General features: G+C 53.4%; 6 protein-coding genes across 6 annotated transcripts; 4 read left to right on the top strand and 2 right to left on the bottom strand.

Annotated features, from left to right (window-relative positions):
- Positions 1-975: 975 nt before the first annotated feature.
- Positions 976-4,032, bottom strand: Triagg1_4688 (uncharacterized protein; the record flags this gene model as incomplete). The annotated part of the gene is made up of 1 exon (XM_062899118.1): positions 976-4,032. One exon carries the CDS (start codon positions 4,030-4,032, stop codon positions 976-978), a length of 3,057 nt encoding a protein of 1,018 aa, XP_062756268.1.
- Positions 4,033-7,383: 3,351 nt separating this feature from the next.
- On the bottom strand, positions 7,384-8,991 carry Triagg1_4687 (uncharacterized protein; the record flags this gene model as incomplete). Its single annotated transcript, XM_062899117.1, has 4 exons — positions 7,384-7,479; positions 7,570-8,414; positions 8,494-8,668; positions 8,740-8,991. The coding sequence occupies 4 exons, from the start codon at positions 8,989-8,991 to the stop codon at positions 7,384-7,386; spliced, it is 1,368 nt and encodes a 455-aa protein (XP_062756267.1).
- A 297-nt stretch (positions 8,992-9,288) lies between these two features.
- Positions 9,289-10,222, top strand: Triagg1_4686 (uncharacterized protein; the record flags this gene model as incomplete). The annotated part of the gene is made up of 2 exons (XM_062899116.1): positions 9,289-10,035; positions 10,103-10,222. 2 exons carry the CDS (start codon positions 9,289-9,291, stop codon positions 10,220-10,222), a joined length of 867 nt encoding a protein of 288 aa, XP_062756266.1.
- A 707-nt stretch (positions 10,223-10,929) lies between these two features.
- On the top strand, positions 10,930-13,022 carry Triagg1_4685 (uncharacterized protein; the record flags this gene model as incomplete). Its single annotated transcript, XM_062899115.1, has 3 exons — positions 10,930-10,998; positions 11,110-11,860; positions 11,929-13,022. 3 exons carry the CDS (start codon positions 10,930-10,932, stop codon positions 13,020-13,022), a joined length of 1,914 nt encoding a protein of 637 aa, XP_062756265.1.
- A 928-nt stretch (positions 13,023-13,950) lies between these two features.
- Positions 13,951-15,436, top strand: Triagg1_4684 (uncharacterized protein; the record flags this gene model as incomplete). Its single annotated transcript, XM_062899114.1, has 6 exons — positions 13,951-14,011; positions 14,088-14,125; positions 14,346-14,593; positions 14,653-14,830; positions 14,905-15,159; positions 15,332-15,436. 6 exons carry the CDS (start codon positions 13,951-13,953, stop codon positions 15,434-15,436), a joined length of 885 nt encoding a protein of 294 aa, XP_062756264.1.
- A 1,179-nt stretch (positions 15,437-16,615) lies between these two features.
- On the top strand, positions 16,616-22,129 carry Triagg1_4683 (uncharacterized protein; the record flags this gene model as incomplete). The annotated part of the gene is made up of 1 exon (XM_062899113.1): positions 16,616-22,129. The coding sequence occupies one exon, from the start codon at positions 16,616-16,618 to the stop codon at positions 22,127-22,129; it is 5,514 nt and encodes a 1,837-aa protein (XP_062756263.1).
- Between the last annotated feature and the right edge of the window lie 1,490 nt (positions 22,130-23,619).

Below are 23,619 nucleotides of genomic sequence, written 5' to 3'. Positions count from 1 at the left end.
GCGCCACGATCTAATCATTGGGGACACGAAACACGATGGTTAGGACACATGTTCATCTACGTCATTACGAACAATGAACAGAGGCAGGGTCATGATAAAACGTACAGGCAGCCGTGAATCCAGATTCCAGTCCCTTCAGGCAATGGCTTCAACGTCCTTTTCTCATCTGACCCGACGCGGCTGCTCCGACACGGCCTGGTTCGTTTCAATGCGCTACAATTTCCTTTCAAACCGCGATTGTAAACTTTTTTTTGTCGTTCGTTCGCGACCGAGTTGTTCCGGAATCACGTGACGGAGGATGTACTGTTTGCGAGGCTGCGCAAGTCCGTTGTTGGATTATTTTTTGGAGATGGAAAGGAAACGAGATTGCGGCAGCGGAGAAACGCAGGGGGACAAAGCTTCGATCGCGGCCACGTCACGTGATATCACGAAGAACCAAGTCCGGCATCAGCTGCAGCGAATAGGCATCAACCAGCGAATTTCTCTGCAGACATGGACACGGCGGGAATTGGTTTACAATTTGTAAATCATCAGTGTGGATGTGAATATTGAGAATCATGTCGACACACGCACACGCGCGGAGCTACCCTGATTAATGGCCCTTTGTTACGGCCTCTCTGCTCTTGAAACTAGTATGTAAAAGGAATTCATGCCACCGCCCTCTCCCATGGCCACAGCCCGTGTAAAGATACAGAAATGCATCTGATTTACCAGCCTTAAACTCCAATTCCCCCGTGGTATCATATCAGCGCTGTAAAAAGCAGAACCCCATGTGTGAAGCACAGTCCGCCTCTCCCTTTCGAGCTCGTGTCTAGAGCTTCCCCCTGATAATATATGAAATCCCAAACGCCATTGTGTGGGCTGTTCCGTCCCTGTGGTGATTGACCGCACTTGGTACAAAAGAAACCAGAATTATGGTATGGTATGGTTTAGTGACAGACAGGATGCAATGAAAAATGAAAAATGAAAAAGCTGTCATCGTGATGATGTTGTGCTTGAGGTTTCGTCCGTGCTACCGCGACGACCCTCACTTGACACTTCAGTGTCTCGTTCTATCGGTTGGCTGGTGAGGCGCAACTTCTCGTCTAACAAGGTGACGAGTCTTTCCGAGTATTGGTCCAAGAGGCCGCTCAGAACCGTCTCGTTCATCGCTCTGCTCCTGATTGCGCGGTCGCCCAGCGCGGCCGCAGTGAACCGCAATTCCTGATCCAGTTCGCTGAGAGCATCTGGATTGATAGGCTCTGCTGACGAGAGCTTCTTCCGGTATGCTCTCAAAGTACGACAGGCTTGTTCCGTCGCCGTGGTCAGGGATGAGTTTCCGCGAAGGTTGGGGGTGGAATTCTTCTTGCGCGCTGCGTGGCCTAGGGCCGGAAGCGATGGCCTACGAGACAGCCTGGCCCTTGGGCTGAGCGGAGGGCTGCCAGTAGGATCGAGGCCTCTTCGGCGCGAAGGCGTGTCGTCCATGACCCTGCTGGCGCCAGGGCTAATCTGTAGAGTCCCAGAGGGTGTCCTGGCGTTGGGGGTGTTGGAACCGAGATTGAGTCGAGAAGTGCGCTTCCGTACCGTTCGAATTTGCAAGGGCGGAGGCGGCGAGGAACGTTGTCCCGTCGAATTTTCTCGAGGGCGTTGGAATTCGGCCAATTCAGCCTTTGACAAGACCCTTCGCAAGGGTGGCCTGCCCGAGGTGGTGTCTCTCGAAGGTGACGGCTCTCTACTTTTCAGCCGCTCATGAACATCGAGAGACCAAATCATGATCGTCCCGTCAGCCGCAACGCTCACAACGCGTCTGTTCTCATCGCCGTCTTCAACAAAGCACACGCCATTGATGGCCTCGGTATGACCCCATTCTCGGTCCAAAAAGTTCCCAGAAATAGAGTCGTAGAGCCGGATGGATTTGTCGGTATTGGAGGCGGCCAACAGAAAATCAGAGTCTCTAGGCGAACCCTGTTCGATGGATATGGATTCAAGAACCGCGGATTCTATGCTGCTCTCATCCATACACTTGAAACAGTTGATCGGCCGTCCCGTCAAGATATCGTACTGGCAGACGGATCGGTCTAACATGGAAACAAACACTGTCCGACTATCCAAGCTCACGGTCATGGAAGTGGGCGACGCTTTGAGAGAGACGACCTTTGAAGGAATGGCAGCTATTGCGTCCGGGTCCCCTTCTTTGGTAACCAAGTCGTGAATATGCATTATTCGGTCCCACGAACAAGTGAATACCTTGTCATCCGATGAGATGAGAACTTGAACAACTCTGGCGGCAAACTCAATGGTTTGAAAGTGCTCGATATTGCCGCTACTAGAAGCACGGTGAAATAGCTGTGCAGTGCGGTCCCTACCACAACAAGCCATGAGGAATTTCCCTTCATCTTCATACAGGCTGATGGATGTACAATCAGCCGAGTGAGCTTTAGTATCGAGAAGACACTCCCTTGTAGCTGTATCTGTGACTCTCAGTACTCCAAGGCGATCGGCCGTGACCAAGAGACGCCCACTCTTTGAGATTTTGACACAGGTCAATTGATTCGGCGTCTCCGGATTGGCATCTGGCGCGTTCAGGCCTTCCAACGGAATGCCGATGGATGCTTTGATCTTGCCGTCCAAGTCCCAAAAAGTCACCATGCCCGAGTTTGACCAAGTCAAAAAAGCCGCCTGCATCTCATTCAGCCTATCCATGGGGCAGATACCGGCCACCGGCTCTCCATGGCCTGGGATATGAATGTGGGATGACGGCTCGGCCGTTTGACCGGGCACGTAGTCTAAATCCCAAATATCAATCGATCCTTTGGCATCAATGGTGACTGAGTTATTCATCATAAAACCCAAGGCCACCAATCCAGTCGAGGATTGCGATGTGCCAATAATACAGTCCTTGCTTCCCTCCATCAGTCTGACGACATCGAGCTTGGTGAAATCGCCGCCTTTGCCGCCAACATACGCAACATTGCCCCTGATTTGAATGGTCGATATAGAGAATTCAAGGTTGAGAATGCAGACAACTTTTGTCTGCTTATCATCGCCGTCTAAAATGCACACATCACCTGCCTCCGTGCAAATGATGAACCTGCTACCGTCGACAGCTGCGCAGCTAAAAGTAGCTTCCAGAAGGCCTCCCAGAATAATGTTCCGACCAGGCAACGTCTTTTGAGACGTTGGCGACAAGGGAGGGTGATCCGAGCCAAACTTTGGCTTTGCTGGAGAGATGCCGGCGTTTTCATCAATCTTCCACATCTTGATATGCCGGATGCCGAGAGTAATGAGGTTGTTTCCCAGCCAAACCATATCTTTGACGTAGGATGTACACCTATTTTGCTGAAAGAGTCTTGTCTGGCCATTACGGGGGTCTACTTTCCAGACATACAGATAGCCATCGTTTGCGGCTCCGAGGGAGGCGAGATACTTGGAATCCCCGGACCATGCCACTGCGTTGACGCCAAATGCATGCTCACTAATTGACACTAGAGGAATATCAGAGGATGTATCCTGGAGGCTGAAAATCAAAACCCGAGGCGCATATCCCGTCTCGCCCACGGCCAAGTACTTTCCATCCGGGCTTAGACTGAGGCAGGTGGCCGCCTTGATGCGCTCACGGCTCGTCCACGTCCTAGGTGTCGAACCATCTGCCCAATCTGGCGCACCGTGAGAGTCTCGATAGCCGGCAGCAACACGGTTCCGGCTATCATTAGCCTTTGGGGCCGTCGTCGCCGTCGTCGGTGCAGATGGTCCGTTCTGGGAGGCGGCGTAGAGGGACGCAACGTTGGGGCGAGCTCGGTAGAATCGTTGGGTATACTGGTCGGCGTCGACATGAACAACCACGACGGCACCGCCAGCGGTGTAGGCAAAGGTGGTGCCGACGGCATCAAAGGCGGTGGGTGAGCGGCACGTTGTCCCGACAACTCTCTTGAGCGAAAGGCGGGATTCGAAGACGGGTCGACCGCGCAGCGGAGACCTCGGGCGTCGGGAGGTGAGAAAAGGTGAATTGGAGGGGGTGAGCTTCAGCCGGTTGCTGGAGGGAGTCGCCGTCATCTCGCCGCCATGGACAGTAAGACGAGGACGATGTTTAGGAGGTAACGAGTCGTCGTCGAGTGATCATTGAGATGTGAGAAGGAGACGAAAGATGAGAAGAAGGACGGCAAGAAAAGTTAGAGTCAATGGAAGCAAAGATGAGCGCTATGTTGGGCCGACGATGCCTTGGAGTCGTTGGGCAAAGCAAATTGCTAGATCGGGTAGGACAAATAAGACAGAAATGGAATGACGTTGCAGTTGTCTGATGCTCAAGCTCTGCCCAGTGACAGCTGCTTGGTCAAGATGGTGAAAGCTATCGACATCCATTGGGGTCAGCGCATGTTGCATCTAGCGGGGCAACGCACAGCGCAGAACAGCACAGCACAGCACAGAACAGCACATGGCTAGGGTTCAGGTTCACTCACAGCGACTATGAAGAGAAGAGGGAAGAGAGCAAAGAAGCATCGCCAGAAGAGGGCAAATGCAAATGAAACGCAAACGGGGAGCCTCGGCGAGTCGGGGGCAGCGGCATGTACAAGTAAGATCTGGGCGGAGAGCTGAGATTTCGACACCGGCCTCTGAGGTACAAGGACGAGCACCTGGATTTGCCCGTGCCGAGACTTTTTTTTTTTCGTTCCCCGTGCTACCGGTTGGTTCCCAAGCAGGAGCGCCTCTTGCCGGCGCCACTGCAGTGCAGCCACAAAAGAAACAGCAGAAAAATAAAAAGAAAACCGGTGAATGAAAAAAAAAATTCGAGTTCCGATGATGCAGGTCGACAGGCTCCAGCGGCTCCAGCGCTACAAAATGCGCTACGAGAAGAGTTTTGGAGACAGCTGCCGCTACTTGGGTGGTTCCCGGGGGGGTGCCTGTAGAGCACCGCTTAGCAACGTGCAAGGGGTCTCCAGACAATTTGATCAGGAGAGCTGCCAGTTATAGCGGAAGGCTGGAGCGCTGGAAGCGCTGAAGAGGCCGCTAGGGAACCCGAGCTCAGGCAGGGTGGAGTGTGGACAAGAGGCTGCCCTATCGCAGATGGCCGTCAGAGACATCAAATTGATGCAAAATGGCGCCCAAGAGGCCCCAGAAGCCCAGAAGAAAGACCCCTGTTGCTGGGACACCGAAAAAGGAGATGGGCGAGGGCGCTAACGGGCCATCCATGGATGGTTTGTTCCCTTTTGCGGCAAGGGCCAGTGGTGACGGGATTGTTGATGCTGGAGGGCCATGATGGACCTGGAATGTTAAATGAGATTGAACGGACGAGTACATGTTTTGTAGCTCCAAATTTCAAGCTCCCGTCATTTGTACTATAGTAGTAGTGAGTACATGTATTACCGTATCAATGCCTATGCCCGTGCTGTTTACCCAATCAAGTGAGCAGACGCCTCAGTTCTGCAGCCTCTGAATCACCCCTTGCAAGTACAAACACCCGTGAATATCATCATCACCACCACCAACCCGCCAAATCTCTCCAGACAACAGCCTCATCTCGTTGTACAACCACCATCGTGGCGCCTCCAGTTCCCACAGCCAATGTCGTTTGCGTGATTCCGCCCCCCGTTTCCCATGCGGCAGCATCTCAACAAGACCCCCCGGGGTTCGCCGGGTCAAAAGAAACGACAGCGCGTCATTCGCCCGGCCGCACAAGCACAAAAGTAAAATGACGACGGGCCCTGCCCACCAGCCTCACTTTATTAGGTATTGCTGCTGCATGTCTTATCCGGCGGAGATTAAGTGTATCCCTGTCCAGGCAATAGCATCTAACAATGCCTGGTCAATCTTGCAATCACGGGGCCAATAAGCCCGCTCGTGCCAAAGCCAGTGGTTGACGTCTTGTCTTTCACATCGACTTACACCGATTGAGCATCTACAGTATCATATGGCGGCCTCATACAATGAGATTCTCTCCATGCCATACCATATAGATCAGCATCCTTCATGTCCGCACCCACGCTAGTTTGTTGCGCCGTCATCTTTCAAAATCCGATAGTCTATAGCACCTCAGTTGCTTTTTTCCCATTCCCCTGCCCCTTTTTTTTTCAGCCGTCGCCCATGCCACCAAATCTCATCACGCCTCTCGACTTACGAGCAGTAATTTCTTCCCTTTCCCAGCACACACATGGATATGCGCCACAGAACTCCGTGTTTCTCACCTCCAGTCGACATGTCTCTTACGCGAAGCAGCAGTCGTTGACCTTGGCACTGCTTCAGGCTATCAAGACGCGGATCTATCAAAAGATCCCGCCAAAACAGAGATCAATCTCACACAGACACAGAAGTGGAAGAGCCCCCTTGCATGACCCAGGCAGTCGGACAGTGGTCAAATGGCATATCAGATCCGTCTAGTGTCTTAAAAGGTGCATGTGGATGGCATGAAGCCACCAACGTAGATGCACGTATAAACAACATCCAGCACACTGCCGAATATGGAAATCTCGACACACAGGCACCGCACAATATGACCCTTGCACATCCACGGGATATACATCCTCCTCCAAACATTATCAAACCCCTCCTCTATTTTCCCATTCCCGGTTTCAGCCTCATCTCTAGTCTTCTGTCTCCCCTGCCCATCTAGTAATCCTCAATCCTCAATCCTCCTTAGTCACCTGAAATCCAAACACCCATTGATACATCTCCATGTCTCGCTCTTTATCACCAAAAACACTAGCATTTCCTCTCCAAACCCTGTTGCATGACCTGATTACTTCCTACGTAGCCATGGTGGCTTGCTTTCGTGCTGCGTGAATAGTGCCGCCTTAATTCTACATCGCGAGATGGCCTCAGTTCACGCATGCTTCGACGGTAGCTTACGCGATCGCTGTGATGGGAGCTGCGTTTCATCGAAAACGGGTCAATGAGTCTCCATTGACTTGCAAATGCACATGCGTCCGTTCATCTGGAAGCAAAGTCAACAAAGCCATATGACAACGGAGCATATCATATCTCCAGTGTCCATGCTCCCTAGCAAGCTCAGTGCCAACCCTTGGGAAATAGTTACACTGCCGGTATCCATCTCAAGACAATCATATCATCATACCGTCTTCACAATCATACAGCCGTACTTGAAACTCTTCGTCATTCGCCCTCTTGTTGCTCAGCCTCCCCATTCAGCAAGCCGATCATACATCCGATACCACATAGACCACAATACGGTAAATTGTATCGTCTTTTTTTTTATCCTTTTCCGTTCTCCCTAAGCCATTATATGGGGGTTGGCGACAATTCAAGGGTCAAGATGGGACGGACGCGCTTCGTGAACAAAAGGGGATTTAATACAGACGGCCTTTTTCACACCAACACCAATGACTTTAGCCCCTCCCCCACATCTAGATGACTCTGACTGTTGTACAAGCTTTTTACGCCTTAATTCCCCCTCTATACCCGTAGACCCAGCTCCTCAGCATAAGGCAGCACAAACAAGTCACCCACGGTGGAGACTGTCGCCTTTCCGTCAAGGAGAGCCTTGGCGGTCTGAACGAAGAGAGAGAAAAACGCATGTCAGCATAGCTCAGAAAGTAGGTTGGGGGACCGGGGAAAGGGGGGAAACGATAAGTTACTCACAGTCTTCAGCTTATCAGCAGTGACAGCGTCGAGAGACTTGGTCAGGGCAACGAGGTCCTGGACCTTGCCGTTGTGGACGAGACCGGTACCGGCCAGCAGAACGCTGGAGCCGCGGGTCTGGGCCTTCTCGAGCAGGTTAAACTTGGCGTTGGCGACAGCCTTGGCCACGTCCTCCTTGCTGACGGTGCCGGCGGCGATGGCCTTGAGGGCCTTGACGGTCTCCTCGGCAGCCTTGCGAACAGAGGCGGCGGCACCAGACAGCTGGACGGTCAAAAGACCAGCGTCGGAGTAGGCCTGGTTGGAGGAGGCAATGGAGAGACCAGGAGTTCCGGCAGTGGCCTTGGACAGGAGGCTGAAGCCAGGGGCCCACTTGATGGTGGACTGGCCACCGAGAAGGGTAGCCAGAACCTCGATCTCGGGCTTGGAGCCAGCGGCGTCGGATCCGGGGAAGGCAATCACAACGGCGTTGCCAGAGGTGTGGCTGGTTCGCTGCTCACCACCAAAGTACTTGGAGGCCTCGGTCTTGAGCGTCTGTCCGCTGCTGGCGGTAGCAGGAACGCCCTTGAAGAACTGGTTAACCCACTTGGACAGGGCCTGCGAGCCAGCACCGTCGGCGACAACGGCAATGTTGGGCTTGGAGTAGACGACGTCGGCGAAGCTGGCAACGTACTCCTCGTTGACGTACTTCTGGAAGGGAGCAGTGGTGGAGGGGTTCAGGGCGGCACCGAGACCAGAGTGGAAGGCCACGGCGTGAGCGTTGTCCAGAGCGAGGCCGGCAACGTCGGCGTTGACAGCGGCCTTCTTGTAGGGCAGGACTCGTTCAATCTCCTCGTGGAACTCGTGGGCTACATGACAGACAAATTTTTTAGCCTCCGTCGTGAAGAATCAGCTTTTTCTAGATTTTGCGATCCGGCCATCTCTTACTGGTGTACTTGGTCTGGGACACAACCTCGGCCAGGAGCTCGGCGAAGTAGGGCAGATCATCGCGCAGGAAGCTGGCCTCGATGACGAGGGCCTCACGGGTGTGAGAGGCAGTCAATTGGCCTCCGAGAAGCTCAGACTCGCGGGCAATGCGCAGGGCAGATCGTCGCTGGGTGGTCTAGAGCCGATATAAAATTAGCTCAAGCGACGCCAACAAGCCTCGAAAAACCCAGCAGAATGCGCCCTTACCTTGAAGGCAAACTGCTCCAGGCCGTAGGTCAGTCCGGGCAGAGGCTGGTAACGAGTTCCGGCCTTGGCCACAACCGCCAGCGTCGTGGTCGGTCCGTGGGCATCCTTAGAGGCAATCTTCAGCCCACTGACATCGGCAGTCTCGTACGATGCGGTTGGGGCAGCGGCGGCGGCATAGCCGCGGCGAGGGACGGCGCCGGACCGGCGGGCGGCCTGTTGCACGCTTCGAGAGAGAGCCGATCTCGAAATCATGGTCGAGGGTGATGGCGTAGTCAATTGACGGTCCTTGAGGCGTCGTGATGGAGCAATGGATCGCCGAAAAAGAAGTGCCTCGTCGTGCAGCTATCCGTCTAATTTTCGGCAGCCGGGGAGAGGTTGGCTCGATCACGTGATGCGCCGCGGATATCCATCTTTGCGCTCCAAAAGTTGCCTCTTGACGTTCGGTTTGTAATCAGTAGCTTGCCGTCTTTTTCTTTCTTCTTTTTCTCTCTCTTCTCCTTGTCTTTTCTTTCCTAGGCAAGGGGAAATTATACCATGGCTTCGCTAAACATGCACAGAGCAGCGTCGCGATTCGTCGCCGCCGCAATCTCGAGGCCGTTGCCGGCATGTCGAATCGCAGTAGCCTCTCAGCGGCATCTGAGCACCGGCATGCGGATCCCAGTCATTGCCGCATCACGGCCTCACGCCAGGAAGACACAGCGCCCCATCCCGAGCGGCGTACGGACAATCTTCATCCAGACTGAAAACACACCAAACCCGGATGCCCTCAAATTCTTACCGAACCACCGCATCATCCCGCCAGACATGAGCACCCCGTTTATAGAGTATCTAAACCCGCGAGCTACGATTTCTCCGCCGCATCCCTCGCCCTTGGCCGCGAAGCTCATGAACATTGACGGCATAACCTCAGTCTTCTACGGAGCCGACTTTATCACCGTAACCAAGGCTGGAGATGCCAATTGGGCCCATGTGCGACCCGAGATCTTTGCTCTCATAACCGAGGCTATCACTTCCGGCGAGACTATAGTCAACGTCGCGGAGCGCAAGGGGGACGAATCCGCGGCTGTGGAAGAAGACAGTCTTGCTTACAACGAAAACGACAGCGAGGTGGTGGGCATGATCAAGGAGCTGCTGGAAACGAGAATCCGCCCGGCCATCCAGGAGGACGGTGGTGACATTGAATTCCGCGGCTTCGAGGATGGCCAGGTGCTGCTAAAGCTGCGTGGAGCTTGCCGGACATGCGACTCAAGTACAGTGACATTGAAAAATGGCATTGAGGGCATGTTGATGCATTATGTGAGTCTAATCAAGTTGCTGTTACTAAACAATTGTCCACTGACCGTCGGGTTCTCCTGTCGCATAGATTGAAGAAGTCCAGGGAGTAAAGCAGATCCTGGACGAGGAAGAAGAGATTTCTCTGCAAGAGTTTGCCAAATTTGAGGAGAAGCTGAAGCAGCAGCAGAAGGTAGCCGAGGCATCATGAAGCCCAGCTCAGACTGGTGTTCTGTCCGCAAGGCAGTCTGTACGTTAGGAGGCATGACATGTAGAAACGCAAGTAAAGTAAAACGATACCCTCACACACATACACCTAGGCACACGCATACAGAACTTGTAAAATCATCGTAGTCACAATTCCTGTATTTTCACCTGTATGTACATGTACAGCTACTGCGTATTTTCCGGTGTCCAATGCATGACGCATTTGTGGTGTATCAAATCAAGATGATATAATTGGAGGTTCCAAAACATCCAGCCAGAGACAAGGCTTAAAGTACCTGCAGCTGCCAAAAAGTCTCCAGCCGCCGCCACAGGCAAGTATAAGTACCTGCTGCCTTACGCTCAGCGCTTGCCCCACCTTCCCTTTTGGCTCACCCTCTGCCCGCAAAAAAATCGGCGGCCCATCCTGTAGCTCGCAAAACACATCACTGAACCTTCAACTTTTTTTTTCCGCTTCATCTTCACTTTGACCCGACCAACGCTGCGACTTTCTCTCACCGCCCTTCCAGCCCTATCGAAGCACGAAGATTCCGGATTTGTTGCGGCACAAGTCAATGACTCCGAGGTAGCACCTGTGACAGCTCTAGAGATAGTGAGAGGATCTCTAGGAGCAAGCAATGTTCGTCGTTAGTCACACTCGCCGTTTGCATCGAATCGAGGTGGGAGGAGACATCAGGCTGACTCCGGCGACATATGCAGACTAAACATGCGGCGGAGCTTTGCGCTCTCCTAGTCAATGATCTCTACGGCGAGCTTCCTTCGGTATGTTCCATGTCTTTATCCATTGGCGCCGTCGTTCGATACCACGACCATTGCGCTCTTCGCTTCCATGTTGGATAAAGGCTGACTCTGTTTCTTTTGGCACTGCTGTAGCGAATCCTCGCCGCGCTCCTCACAAAAGGCCGATCGACCATCACGCAGCTCGGGCTCTATACGCAGCTGGGCCCCCGCCAAATTCGCAATGGCCTGGGCGTCCTGATCCAGCAGAATCTGTTATACCACCACACCGATGCCGACACCAAGCGCACCACCTATGAAGCCAACCCCGGCGCATGCTATAACCTCGTTCGATCCGGCAAGATCCTGGAGATGATTGAGAGCCAATATGGAACGGCAGAGCGCGACCTCGTGCAGACTCTTCTGCTTCTTGGATATGCAAGGATCGCCGAGCTGACTCACGCATACGTATCCCGAGCTCCAAGATCAAATGGGCACGCAAACGGCAACGGTGTGAATGGAGCCGACTCTGGTCTGATTGAGTCCGAAGCCGAACTTCACAATGTGCTGAGCCACTTGATTCGATGCGAAATCATTGAGACCGTTAGGCCGCAGTCTTTCCGCAATCCAAACGATGTTTACCACGAAATTGAAGCGGAGGTCACCAAGACCGCCCCGGGTGAAAAGGCAACCAAAACAAAAATTGATCAGCAGAGGCAGATCATGGAGCAATATCGTGCGTTTAAAGACCAGCCCAAGGCTCTGAAGAGACAGCTTGACCAGTTTGGTGGTCCCGTAACCAAACGAAGAAAGCTCGGGAATGGATTGGGAGAGGAGGATAGGGCGATGGAAGACGATATGCCACCTCTTAATGTGAGATTCCCTCCTTGCTTCCCCCATGTTGCGAGTACATTCGGCTCATTGAAACCCACCAGCCAAACGTGGTTGTCAGGGTAAATTACGACAAGTGCCTAGTTGAGCTGCGTAGCCACCGTCTAGCCAGCTTCGCCAAGGACACTCTGGGAGAGGTTACCGGCGAGGTCTATCGCACGCTGCTAGGCCTGCTTACCATGGATGTGTCTAGGTGCCGGGCAGATCCTTTCCTGGGAGAAGAGTCAATTGCTCAACAAGCGACAGCCACGACGATGGATGTCTACGAGCATCTTGACGAGTCGATCAACGTCACAGCAGGCATAGGGAAGGCCCCTAAAGATAAGATAGATTACCAAAGTGCAGAGAAGATCAAAACTGCGCCCGCCGGCAACGACATGCTTGGTGATGACTCGGACGAAGACCCATCGGGGCCGTTTGACAGCGATGATTCGGACGACATGGGCACAAAGGGGAGCTTTTCCAGAAGATCTCGGTCGGTATCCAAGACCAATGGAGCCCGGCCAACCAAGGTGACATTTGAGGATGCAGCGACATCGACGGATAATCGTCTAGACCAGATGCGCGCGCATCTCTTATTACTAGCAGAAAGCAAGCACCGCTTCATTCGCCACTGCGGAACACAAGGCCGTGGGCAATGGACGGTGGATTTCGACCAGGTTATGGAGCGCCTTCGAGAGACGGAGCTGGATGCCTCCATCGAACAATCTTTTGGGAGACATGGACTTCGCCTCACCCGAATACTCCGAGAGAAAGGCAAGCTGGATGAGAAGATGCTGCCTTCTGCGGCGCTGATGAAGAAGACGGACGTGCAGGCCAAGATGCTTGCCATGCAGATGGCTGGTCTGGTGGATGTCCAAGAAGTTCCCAAGGACAACACAAGAGTGGCCAACAGGACGCTCTTTTTCTGGTTCTTTGATCGGGAGCGAAGCCAGGCACAGATCCTGGATGACTTGTACAAGGCAATGGTTCGCGCTCTGCAGACACTACAGGTGGAGAGACACAGGGAGCGCAACATTCTGTCCTTTGTCGAGAGAAAGGACGTCATGGGAAAGGAGGAAGAGGTGATGACGGCGGAGCATTACAACAAGTATAACAGGCATTTGGAGGAACAGAATAAGCTTCTTGGACAAGTTATGAGACTGGACGAGACGGTGTCGACATTCCGGGAATACTAAAGGCATTGTACCAATATAATTGAACTCTATCTCGTGTAACTGCTGCTCTAGATTGTCATTTTCATTCAAACCTGCAGGTGAAGCGAACATGTGTCTGGTCTAAAACTGCTTTCTCGTTAGTAGAAGATGTATTTTAACAGTCCTTTCTTCCATTTTTTAAAGAGAAATCACCATGAAGTTTAAGCCGCATTATCCGTTATTAATAAGTGCCTCTTCCATCCGCCACAGTACTAATAAGTGTCATTGTCCTGAGAAATCTCCCGTCTGCTGCTTCGGCTACTAAGCCGCGGCAGTGAAGCTCAAGACAGGATCTTCTTTACGACCTCGGTCTCATAACTACTCCCGACACAATGCGGCTTCAACAATGGCGCGGTCACAGGCTGCCAAGACGCCTGAGCACCCGTAAATACACGGGCGTTTGCTCATCTCACATGTCTCAAAAGAATTCTTTCTACTTCTCTCTCTCTTCTTTTCTCTTTCTCGTTCGCCGAATACCCTGCGCCAAACCAGCCCCGGCTCCTCCAGGGTAGCGCCACGATTAAGCTGCACGAAAATAAGAGTCAATATCAGCCAGAAAAGATCGTCCGATACAGCGCAAATTACCCCTCCAAAAACCCGCTAGAGCCACAGCGCCAAACCTCTCGCGTGCCCGCCGAAAATCGGTCCCAGTGCTGAAAGTGTTGACCACAAGGTTCCTTATCGGCAGCCCGAAAGCGTCATAAGATATCCAACAGCCAGAAAAAAAAAAAAGTTTCCCATCCACAAGCAAAATATTCGGCGGAACCTTTTTCTTGTTCTTCCCATCTTCCCTTTTTTCGTGCTTGTGCGAAGGGGTCTTGATTTGTTCTCTCTCTGGTTTATTTTCTGTATACCCTTGGTATTGTGTAATATTTTTTTTCTTTATCTTTTCACAAACCTTCTTCACAAAATGTCACCACCGGCCTCTGGAGGATCGAAGGAGTCAAACCTGGCTCGCCTGCTCGGTTCAGGTACGCAACAATCCTCTCTTGCGCGCGCCCAATTGCGAGCGCGGACAACGAATTGTGGCTGATGAATGGATTTCAGGTTCCGCTGGTATTTCTGAGCTGGCAATTTTCCATCCCGTATGTCGCCCGGAAGGAATCGCAGAAACCATCAACGCCTTGACTGACGATTTTTTTTGCGCTCTTGATAGGTGGATACGATCGCGAAGCGATTGATGAGCAACCAAACCCGAGTAAGGACGCATTCACCACAGCTCCCCTTGTGCAGCAATATGCGCGGCAATTGAAGGGGGAGCGGAATCCATGAATTCCGAATCATCCAGCTGAACATGATGTGCAGGTTGCCTCCGCCAGCCAATTGAACCAGGTCATCTTCAAGGACAAGGCCTCGGCGCCCTTTGGACGAAAGTTTGTGTCGCTGTTCCCGGGCCTGGGCTATGCCGCCGGATACAAGGTCCTGCAGAGGATATACAAGTATGGAGGCCAGCCCGTTGCGCGCGACTTCTTGGGCAAGCACTACGGCAAGGACTTTGAGAATGCCTTTGGCAAGAAGACCGGCAAGGCCATCCTGCACTCGACTGCTGGCAGGTAGGAGAAGTCGCTGAAGAAGTTTTGTTTCTGAAATTCTGTTGCTGACTTGGCGATAGCTTGATCGGCATCGGAGAAATCGTCCTGCTGCCCCTCGATGTGCTCAAGATCAAGCGCCAGACGAACCCCGAGGCTTTCCGTGGCCGTGGCGTCCTCAAGATTGTCGCTGACGAGGGTTTCGGCCTGTATCGAGGCTGGGGATGGACTGCTGCTCGAAACGCTCCCGGGTCTTTCGCTGTGAGTCCCATCTGCTTCTGCATTCTGCGCGAGTGGCTCGAGTGATTCTGTGCTGACGAATGTACCAAATCCAGCTCTTCGGAGGCTCTGCTTTCGCCAAGGAGTACCTGTTCCACCTTGAAGACTACAACAAGGCCAGCTGGTTCCAGAACTTTGTCGCTTCCATTGCTGGTGCCTCGGCCTCGCTCGTCGTCTCTGCTCCCCTCGATGTCATCAAGACCCGAATCCAGAACCGCAACTTTGACAACCCCGAGAGCGGCTTCCGAATCCTGACCAACATGGCCAAGAACGAGGGTCTGCCCAGTTTCTTCAAGGGCCTTGTTCCCAAGGTACGATGATTGATACGGTGTCGCTGATGGCTTTGCTTCTGCTATTGCCTGCTGCTTTGTCATCTCTTTGATGATGCAAGTGGAGGGATGATCGCAATAGCAAGCCTTCATTTAGACACACCCCTCCCCCTTCCTCTCTACTAAACTGAGACTGACATGAAATGTTTTGCAGCTGCTCATGACTGGACCCAAGCTGGTCTTCTCTTTCTGGCTTGCCCAGACTTTGATCCCTGCTTTCGACACCATGTTCGCCAAGCAGCAGCCGAACCACGCATAAACTATAACGCAATATGTACAACCTACAAATGATGAACGAGGAAAAAAAAAACTTCTCCAATTGAATTATTAAAAAGAAGAGAAATACAAGGAGGGAAAATAAAAAGAAAGAGACAGAGAATACTGGGCTACGGCGTCTTTCTTTGGACAGTGTTTACAGGCGCCGTTGGGCTCGGGATGTTCTTGGCCGCCATGGATGGCATGTATAGAACGACTCTGCTCTGTGTAGAATTAGATAGTTAGCGATCAAACCATGAATAGGACGTATCCTTACACACAAAACTACGCGTATTGGATCGTATCCATCCACTTACACGCTTCGACAGCAGATGAGCGCACAGGGCAACGGCAACGCATCTCCACCAGCCACCGAAGCGAAATCTCCATCAGATATCCCCAGCAATGGCCCCAAAATATTGACGTGGCTTGACGCCGTGTGCCTTGCGCCGAGTCCTGATTCGCCATAATCCATCACTCATCGAGAGCCAGAGCCAATGAATGAATGTGTTTCCCCCCTGTACGAGTACGATCACCGTGGTAAAAAGGCATGCACAAACGCCCAATTCCCGGCACTTGGTTGCCCGGCAACGCGCCAATGGCGCAACAAACAAAACACCCCTGTCCGCTGCCCGCCTTCTTGACGAGCCCGTTCACCCCAAAAGCGTCCCCATCAGAACAATTCCAACCACCCGCAACTTTTATCAAGCCTATCTTTTTTATGAAGAGCCGAGAGTTGTGAAACAACGAAACGCTGAAAACTCCCCATCTTTTTTCCCAAGATTGGGAGTTGGAGGCGTCAGCAGCTGCTTTTTCCTTGCTGAAGCAGTTTCAACGCCTTTTTTTTTATTTTATTTCTCACTCTCTGCAGCAGGCTGCACACCGCGATATAATATTTACGAGTACAGCCGAAATACGAAAATACATAATCCCACCATCAACATCTCTCTCCCCTCTAGCGCCGCAACCTGATTGCTGATATTTACGGCGGGCGTTCTACTTTGGCAATTTCTCGTCCTTTCTCGCCCCATTGCACGCCGCATTCCATCGAGGGCGAAAGCATGCCATATACCGGGCGACAAGGCTCATTCGACGGAGATCCCTACCTGAGACATCAACATTCAGCTTCCTCGGAGCGAGGACTCGTCCCAATGTGCGTATCCCCTCACCTCATCAAGCCGCCATGTTGCTTTGGCGTCAATTAACCCGTAGCAGGTGGGACGGTGCAGAGTCTGAGCGCGCGCTGCCGCAGCCGCCTGTCAACCACCAGTCGCCCAAGCATTCCGCGCGCACAAACACATCGCCGTATCCAGTGTCGAGCGCCATCCAGTCTGCTCATGCTGCGCTGACCGAGCGGGTTCGCGATAACCACGGCGCCCACATGCCCCCTCCCGTGTCCAAGCGCGTCAACGACACATCGCCGGACAGATCCATCGCAAAGGGCACCGGGCCTCACCGCAGGCTGCAGTCGATGGCCTCTGGCTCTGTGCGGGACATCAGTATGATGCTGGAGAACAACTCGGGCACCCCCAGCAACAACACGTCTCCCACAAAGTCCTTTGAAAGATCGGAGAGGAACGCCAGGCCGTCAACGCCGCCAGGACTCCGAGAGGTCAGCTCCTTTGAAGTACCTCGCACCAGCATCTACGATAAAGAGATGAACCTCTCGACGCAATCGCTCTCAAGCAGCATAACGCCCATTGTGCGACCTACCGTCCGTCGACCGGCACCGCAAAGCATTCTGTCGGAGAACACTCCGCCCCAGTCGTCAACCATGCTGGCCTTGCAGAGCATGCCTAGCGGATCGCCCACCAAGGAAGCAGAGCCGCCGCTCTCCAACATCACCAACGGCGCCAAGGGAGCAACCATGGACTCTCTGGCATCGCAGATTCTTAGTCTCACCAGCATCGCGAGCTCCCTGCAAAAGGAAATGGCGGCTCTCAGCCGACGCAGCAGAGACAATGCCACGGATCTGCTCAGCCTCAAGGAGGCGACAAACACTCGAGACGAGGATATCAGAAAGAGCCTCAGGGATTTGCTAGGCAACATCAATGAGACTTCAGCCAAGATTTCCTCAAGGGACTCGTACAACGGCGGCTATTTCCTTGACAACAAGCCTCACCCGCAGTCACCCAACAGTGGGCGAACGTACCAAATGCCCCGGATTCCCTCGCCCAAGAGCTTTGCTGAATCCATCGACCGCGCGTCCATGAGCACGCCATCCTTGGTGGGCGGTGACAACTCGGGTGCGATTTCCATTCTCCTGCTGGAAAAGATTCTCCGCGGTCTTGGTACCAAGGATGGACAGGAGTCGCTCCTCAGCCATCTCCTTGAGCTTTCGGAGAAGCTTACCGGTATGGCAACTGCTGCCAAGGTAGAGGAACTAGTCGACTTTGTTCGTCTCCAAACTGAGAGTGCCATGGTGCCCATGAGCGCCGCCGGTCACGCTCGGAGATTCAGCCTGGACCGCGAGGGCAGCATCCACCATGGCCCAAGCAGTGCTATTGCTCCGCGGTCGCTCAACCACTTGGACAGCCGCCGGGCACCGGGTTCCCAGGGCATTCTAAACGACGATGTCATCAACATCATTCGCTCAGTCAAGGATAGCGTTGCGGCAGGCGGCGGCCTCACTGCAGAGGTCAAAGCACTTGTGCGAGAACTCCGAGGCGAAGTGCTGGGGATGGGCCGTGAACTCGGCAAGAGACTGGAGAGTGTCGGCAGAAAGACGGGAGACAACACCGAGCCATCGCCCTCGGCTAGTAAGGATGAGGTTTCGCGGGTCATTGACGAGGGACTGGAGCAGATGAAGGAGCAGCTCACACATGTTCTCAAGGAACACCGCCGCCAGTCTCAGGCGTCCGCGGCCCTGCAAAAGATCACAGTCGACTACCAAGAGATATATACTGCCCTGAGGAGAGCGCTCAAGGACATTGATGCCACCAAGGAAATACCAGACCTGAACAGGGACGACGTCCTTGAGGCTGTGCGCGAAGCTTGGGAGACTTACAAGCCCGAGATTGAAGTACAGCAGATTGGCCTGGAGAGGGACGAGATCCTCGAGTGCTTGAAACAGGGTCTCCAGGAGTACGAAAGTCGCAACCAAATGCCTCCGGCAGCCACGAGAGATGAAATCTTGACGGCCGTCGTCGAGGGCCTAAAGCACTACGTACCCCCCCAGATGGACACTCAAGCGTCCATGTCCAGAGATGAGATTATCGAAGCCGTCCGCGAGTGTCTGGAGGAATTCGAATTTCCAGTGGCCCCGTCTGCGATTGGCAACGAGCTAACACGAGAGGACATGCTCCGTGCCGTCAAAGAGGGCCTCAGCGACTTGGATCTGGGAAAGAGCAACGCTCTTGTGCCGACTCGCAATCACGACGAAATCAGTGGCAAGCTGCACGAGCTGATGGACTTTATGAAGCTCGAGTTTAGATCCATTTCTGACAACAACGGCCGCGAGACTGATCAGCTCATGGATGCCACCAAGGATGGCCTTGAGAATCTCCGCGTGGCCATCGAGGGCTACGTTGACCGTGCCACTGGGGCCGCCGGCCAAGAAGACTTCTTGGACGGCCTCCTCAAGAGCATGGAGGAATTCAAGGATGAGGTTTCAACGCTTGTGTCCAAGGCTAACGCAGCTTCTCGGGACCAGCTTCAGACGGAGCTGGAGGGACTTCGAGACGTTGTTCACTCGTCCATGGTTCCCGCTGCTCCCCTGATGTCACAACCACACAACGAGGAGCTCCTTGACGCTCTGCGGAATGGACTGAGCAACCTTCGACAAGAGATCCTCCGACCGCGGCCAGAGACTAGTGAAATTCTCGACGCTCTTAACGATGGCCTGAATGACATTCGCGCTGGCATTGACAGAATCACCAACAAGCCGGTTGATCTCACAGCAAACGATGAGATTCTTGACGCCCTCAAGGAAGGCCTGGACGGTGTACGGTCCGACATTGGCACCATTCGAGACTCGAGCAACGATAGGGCGGTTGCCATCCGTACCGTCCGTGGTGGCGATAGCGACAACGACAACGAGATGGCGATTATCCCTGCTGATATGGCCAAGCACGACGATATCAAGAATCTCGAGATCCTCATCACTTCTTTGCGCGCCAAGATTGAGGAGATTAAGCCGAATTCCACTGCCCCGGCCGCGGCCGCGGCTCCCAAGGTGGACCTTTCCCACTTGGAAGGCATGCTTCGCGATGTCCAGCGGGGCGTCGATGAGCTCAAGTCTCGTGCACCAGTGGTGGTCCAAGCAGCGAAGCCACGCGGCGGATCGGAGCCAGACAAGGACGACGCCGAGAAGCCAAAGGAGGAGGAGGAATACGTCATGAGAAGCATCCCCTCCATCTTCACCAAGAGCGGTGGCAACCCGACCAAAGAGGACGTCGCCGCCATTGAGAATATTCTGCGTAACACCAAGTCTCGCGTGGATCATCTGATTGACGGTGACCAGGCGGTGCGACGGGAGCATATCGACACTTTGGAGTCGCTCATCCTGGAGTCTCGAGAGGCCATTCGATCAGTCAACAGGCAGTTGGAAGACATCCCCAACCTGTTCCACAAGGATGACTTTACCAAGCTGACGAAGATCATCTCGGAACTCGCTGAGGGCCTGCAAGATATCCAGGAGCACGCCGAACGAGAGGCTAAGAGCCCAGAAAAGGTCAAGAAATCGGATGTGCACGCCGTCGAAACGGTCGTGCGCGAGATCAAGACTCTGGTGGACGGAATTGCCGTTGCGGATTTCGCCACGATTACGACCCGGGAGGATCTTGGCAAGCTGGAAGCCGCCATGAAGGAGACCAAGGAAACTTTTGAACACTACCACGAGGCGTCGTCAAAGGCGCTTGTTGACCGCCAGTCCGACATCAAGACGTTCCTCGAAGAGTTCCAGACGGAGATGCGGAACAAGCTCGTGGACGGTTCCACGGGCATCGAGGGCATCGGCAAGGCGCTCAAGACCATGGGCGAAAAGGTTGACAAGAACGAGAACGTCGCCGGGGATGTCAAGGACATGTTTGAAGCCATGAAGAGCGAGTTTGAGATTTCCAAGGAGGCCATCGCCGGGTCCAGGATCGAGTCGAACGAGAAGCTCGACGAAGTTACGGAAAACATTCGTGCCAAGATTGACGACAAGATCAGCGAGGTGCTGGCCAAGAACGAGGCGCTCCGGATCATGATGGACGAAAAGTCGCAGGCCGCCGAGGCTCGCGAGATCGTGACCGAGTCTGCCGTGGCAGGTACCAAGGCCGTCGCCGACGAGCTGAAGCTTCTGATTGATACTCTCGGCTCGACTGTCACCGACTCCTTGGAAAAGATGGAGGAAGCTTCCAAGATTGTCTTCACCAAGGTCGAAGAGGTGGCCGCTCGCTCCGAGGAGACTCACAACGAGGGCAAGGCCGATCACCAGCAGACGCGCGATCAAGTCGAGGCAGCCGTTGGCAAAGTCCAGAGCAGCGTGGGTGAGTACCAGCCGCAGATTCTGGAGGCAGTCAAGAGCATCCTTGGTCTCGTTGGGGATCACTTTGAGCACTCCAAGACCATCCAGGACAAGGTGGTTGGGGCGATTCCCACGGAGCAGGCTTTCAGGGCCATGATGCCCGAGAAGTACGACGATGCCGTAGTGCACGAGAAGCTGGACAAGATGTTGCAGCATAACGACGCTGCCGCGCAAGCCCTGGTCCAGCTCCAGACGCTCGACAAGGTGCACCGTTCCGTCTCCGACAGCGCCGCCGAACTGTCCGAGTTCCTTTCCAAGCAATCAAGGCACATGGTGGAAGAGCGCGACAACCGCGCCAGGATCCTGGAAGAGACCAACATTGCCCTTGAGCGAGCTAACACCGAGAGGGAACATGCTGAGGCTTCCGTCAAGACGCTCAAGGAGGAGGAGGAGTGGCTGCGACGGAGCCTGTTGTCTCTGCGGACCGAGCAAGAGGGCTTGTTGAAGCAGAAGACTCGCCTCACCGGCGATGTCTCTGCCCTTGAGACTGCACTGCGCCTGCGCAAGGAGGAGCTTCACGAGATGGAAATTCGGGCCGAAGGCTTGGAACGACGAATCTTTAATGGAGTCATGGACCACTCTCGTGTGCTTCTCTTTGGCAAAAAGGCCAAGGACGGCGCAGATTCCATGAATCGCAAGCGGGTTAAGAAGCCAGCGGGCGAGGACGGCACACGAGCCATCCCCACGCATCTCTCCGCAACAAGAACCCCCATGGCGCCTGGTCAAACGGGAACCCCGCGACGTATTGCGTCGCTCAGTCAGATGACGAAGAACGTGGCATCGAGCACCATTACAAGAAGCCATAGTGTGAAGACACCAGGTGTGAATGTCAACGGCCACAGGAAGCGCAGCTGGGGAGGCACGCAGCAGAAGAGCGGGCTGAGCGAGGAGACCAAGGAGAATGTGAGCGTTGACGAGACGGTGGAAGAGCTCGACGAGGGCGACATGGTCAACGTGACGCACGAGTCTGCGGTGCATGACGCCGCTGGCGACAGCTCAGAGTACGAAGAGGAAATTGACGAGGATGACGACGAGGACGCTCGTGAGAGGCACGACGAGAGCGATGGCACGCAGAGGCGACGGATCAGCAAGGGCAGCTCTGCGTATGAGGACGAAGACTCTGGAAGTGAGTACGAGGAGAGCATCGATGGCGACGAGGAGCCCCATGCCGCTGTTGTTGTTCGGTAGACGATGACGATTGGGAAATTAACGAGAGAGCCTTTGAGAGGTTATGAATTGTTTTCGGTTGGAGGCTGTGTTGGCTTTTTTACACCCCCTTTTTCCTTCTCTTCTCTTCTTTTTCGCTTCTTTTGCTTTACTTTGCCTTCTTTCGTTCAACAGGGATGGATAGTTATGAGGAGACATGATAGCCGCTTGTTTGTTTGATACCTGTATGTAGCTTTTGAATGATAATTGACAGTCACGTTATATTATAATATCACTTTGTTGTTGCATAACATTGTTTGACTTTTGTGTGACTGGTTGAGTTTAGAGGTTGAGAGTTGGATAGTTGTTGGGTAGACATGTCAATTTTCCTCGACTCTTGATCTAAATGAATGAAGCAATCTTGTTGTACATCAGTAAGCAATTGCATTGGATAGACGCTCAGCTTAGGAATGTTTTTGATACCTTGACAAGTACACCATGTTGGCCACCTTGTGCTGCCATGGATGATCTATTATGAGGGCGACGAATAGGTCCACGAGGCCGTACGGCCCCCCATAGGTGCACGGGACCCTTAGTCAGCAAAAGCCCGCTATAACAACCACTGTAATTTTCTTCTAGCTGCCCCTATAGCCATCTTCTTTACAACATTAAACCTTGCATCCATTTCAACTGCCGTTATGGATCAATCTACAACTTCTCTTCCTCCCGAAACGGCCTATCGATCTAGAGAAGAATTAGAGCTTAATTTAGATCATTACGCAGCAATTGGCGGCTATAAATGGGTTACTCGAAGGTCCAACTTTAGAAAAGACATTTGCCGATGGAAGATGGTCTATTCTTGCAACCAATTCCGCAAAGGCTGCCAGTTCTCAATCAACATTACAGAGCTTCGCGATAGCCATTGGGTTGTTCGGCATCGACCAGGAGCCCAGTTTTGCAGCCATAACCATCCACCCAATACACTGATTCAACAGCCGCAAAGACGGCCGCAAAGACGACTACCAATTCAACCACCAAGTCAGCAAAGCCAACCACCAATTCAACCACCAAACCAACCACCAATTCATCCACCAACCCAACAGCAGCAAAGCCAACCACCAAGCCGGCTGCCACAGCCGTCGCGCCAAAGCCTGCTACGGCAGATCCATCGACAGCTCCAGAAGCTAGAAGAGATGCTGCAGAAGCTCTCAGAAGAGCCAGAAGGAGAGCCGCAGAGGGAGCCGGAAAGGGAGCTCCAGCCAGCAAAGAAGAAGAAGACACCTACCTGTAGCAAATGCCATGTAAACGGCCATAGAAGAGGAGCAAAAATATGTGCCCTACTAAGAGACAGAAGCAGCAGCCCGGAAAGATAGGTACATGTTACCTTGGGGAGCTAGAAGAAAAATTACAGTGGTTGTTGTAGCGGGCTTTTTGCTGACTAAGGGTCCCGTGTGGCTGTACGGTCTCGTGGACTCATTGATCGCCTCGCTGCAAACAAATCCCGATATGGTTATCAGCTGTTGGCACGGTGG

Source organism: Trichoderma aggressivum (assembly GCF_033847375.1).
Source record: "Trichoderma aggressivum f. europaeum strain CBS 100526 chromosome Unknown scaffold_015, whole genome shotgun sequence".
NCBI classification, from domain to species: Eukaryota; Fungi; Ascomycota; class Sordariomycetes; order Hypocreales; family Hypocreaceae; genus Trichoderma; species Trichoderma aggressivum.
This window is presented reverse-complemented; position numbering and strand designations above follow the sequence as displayed.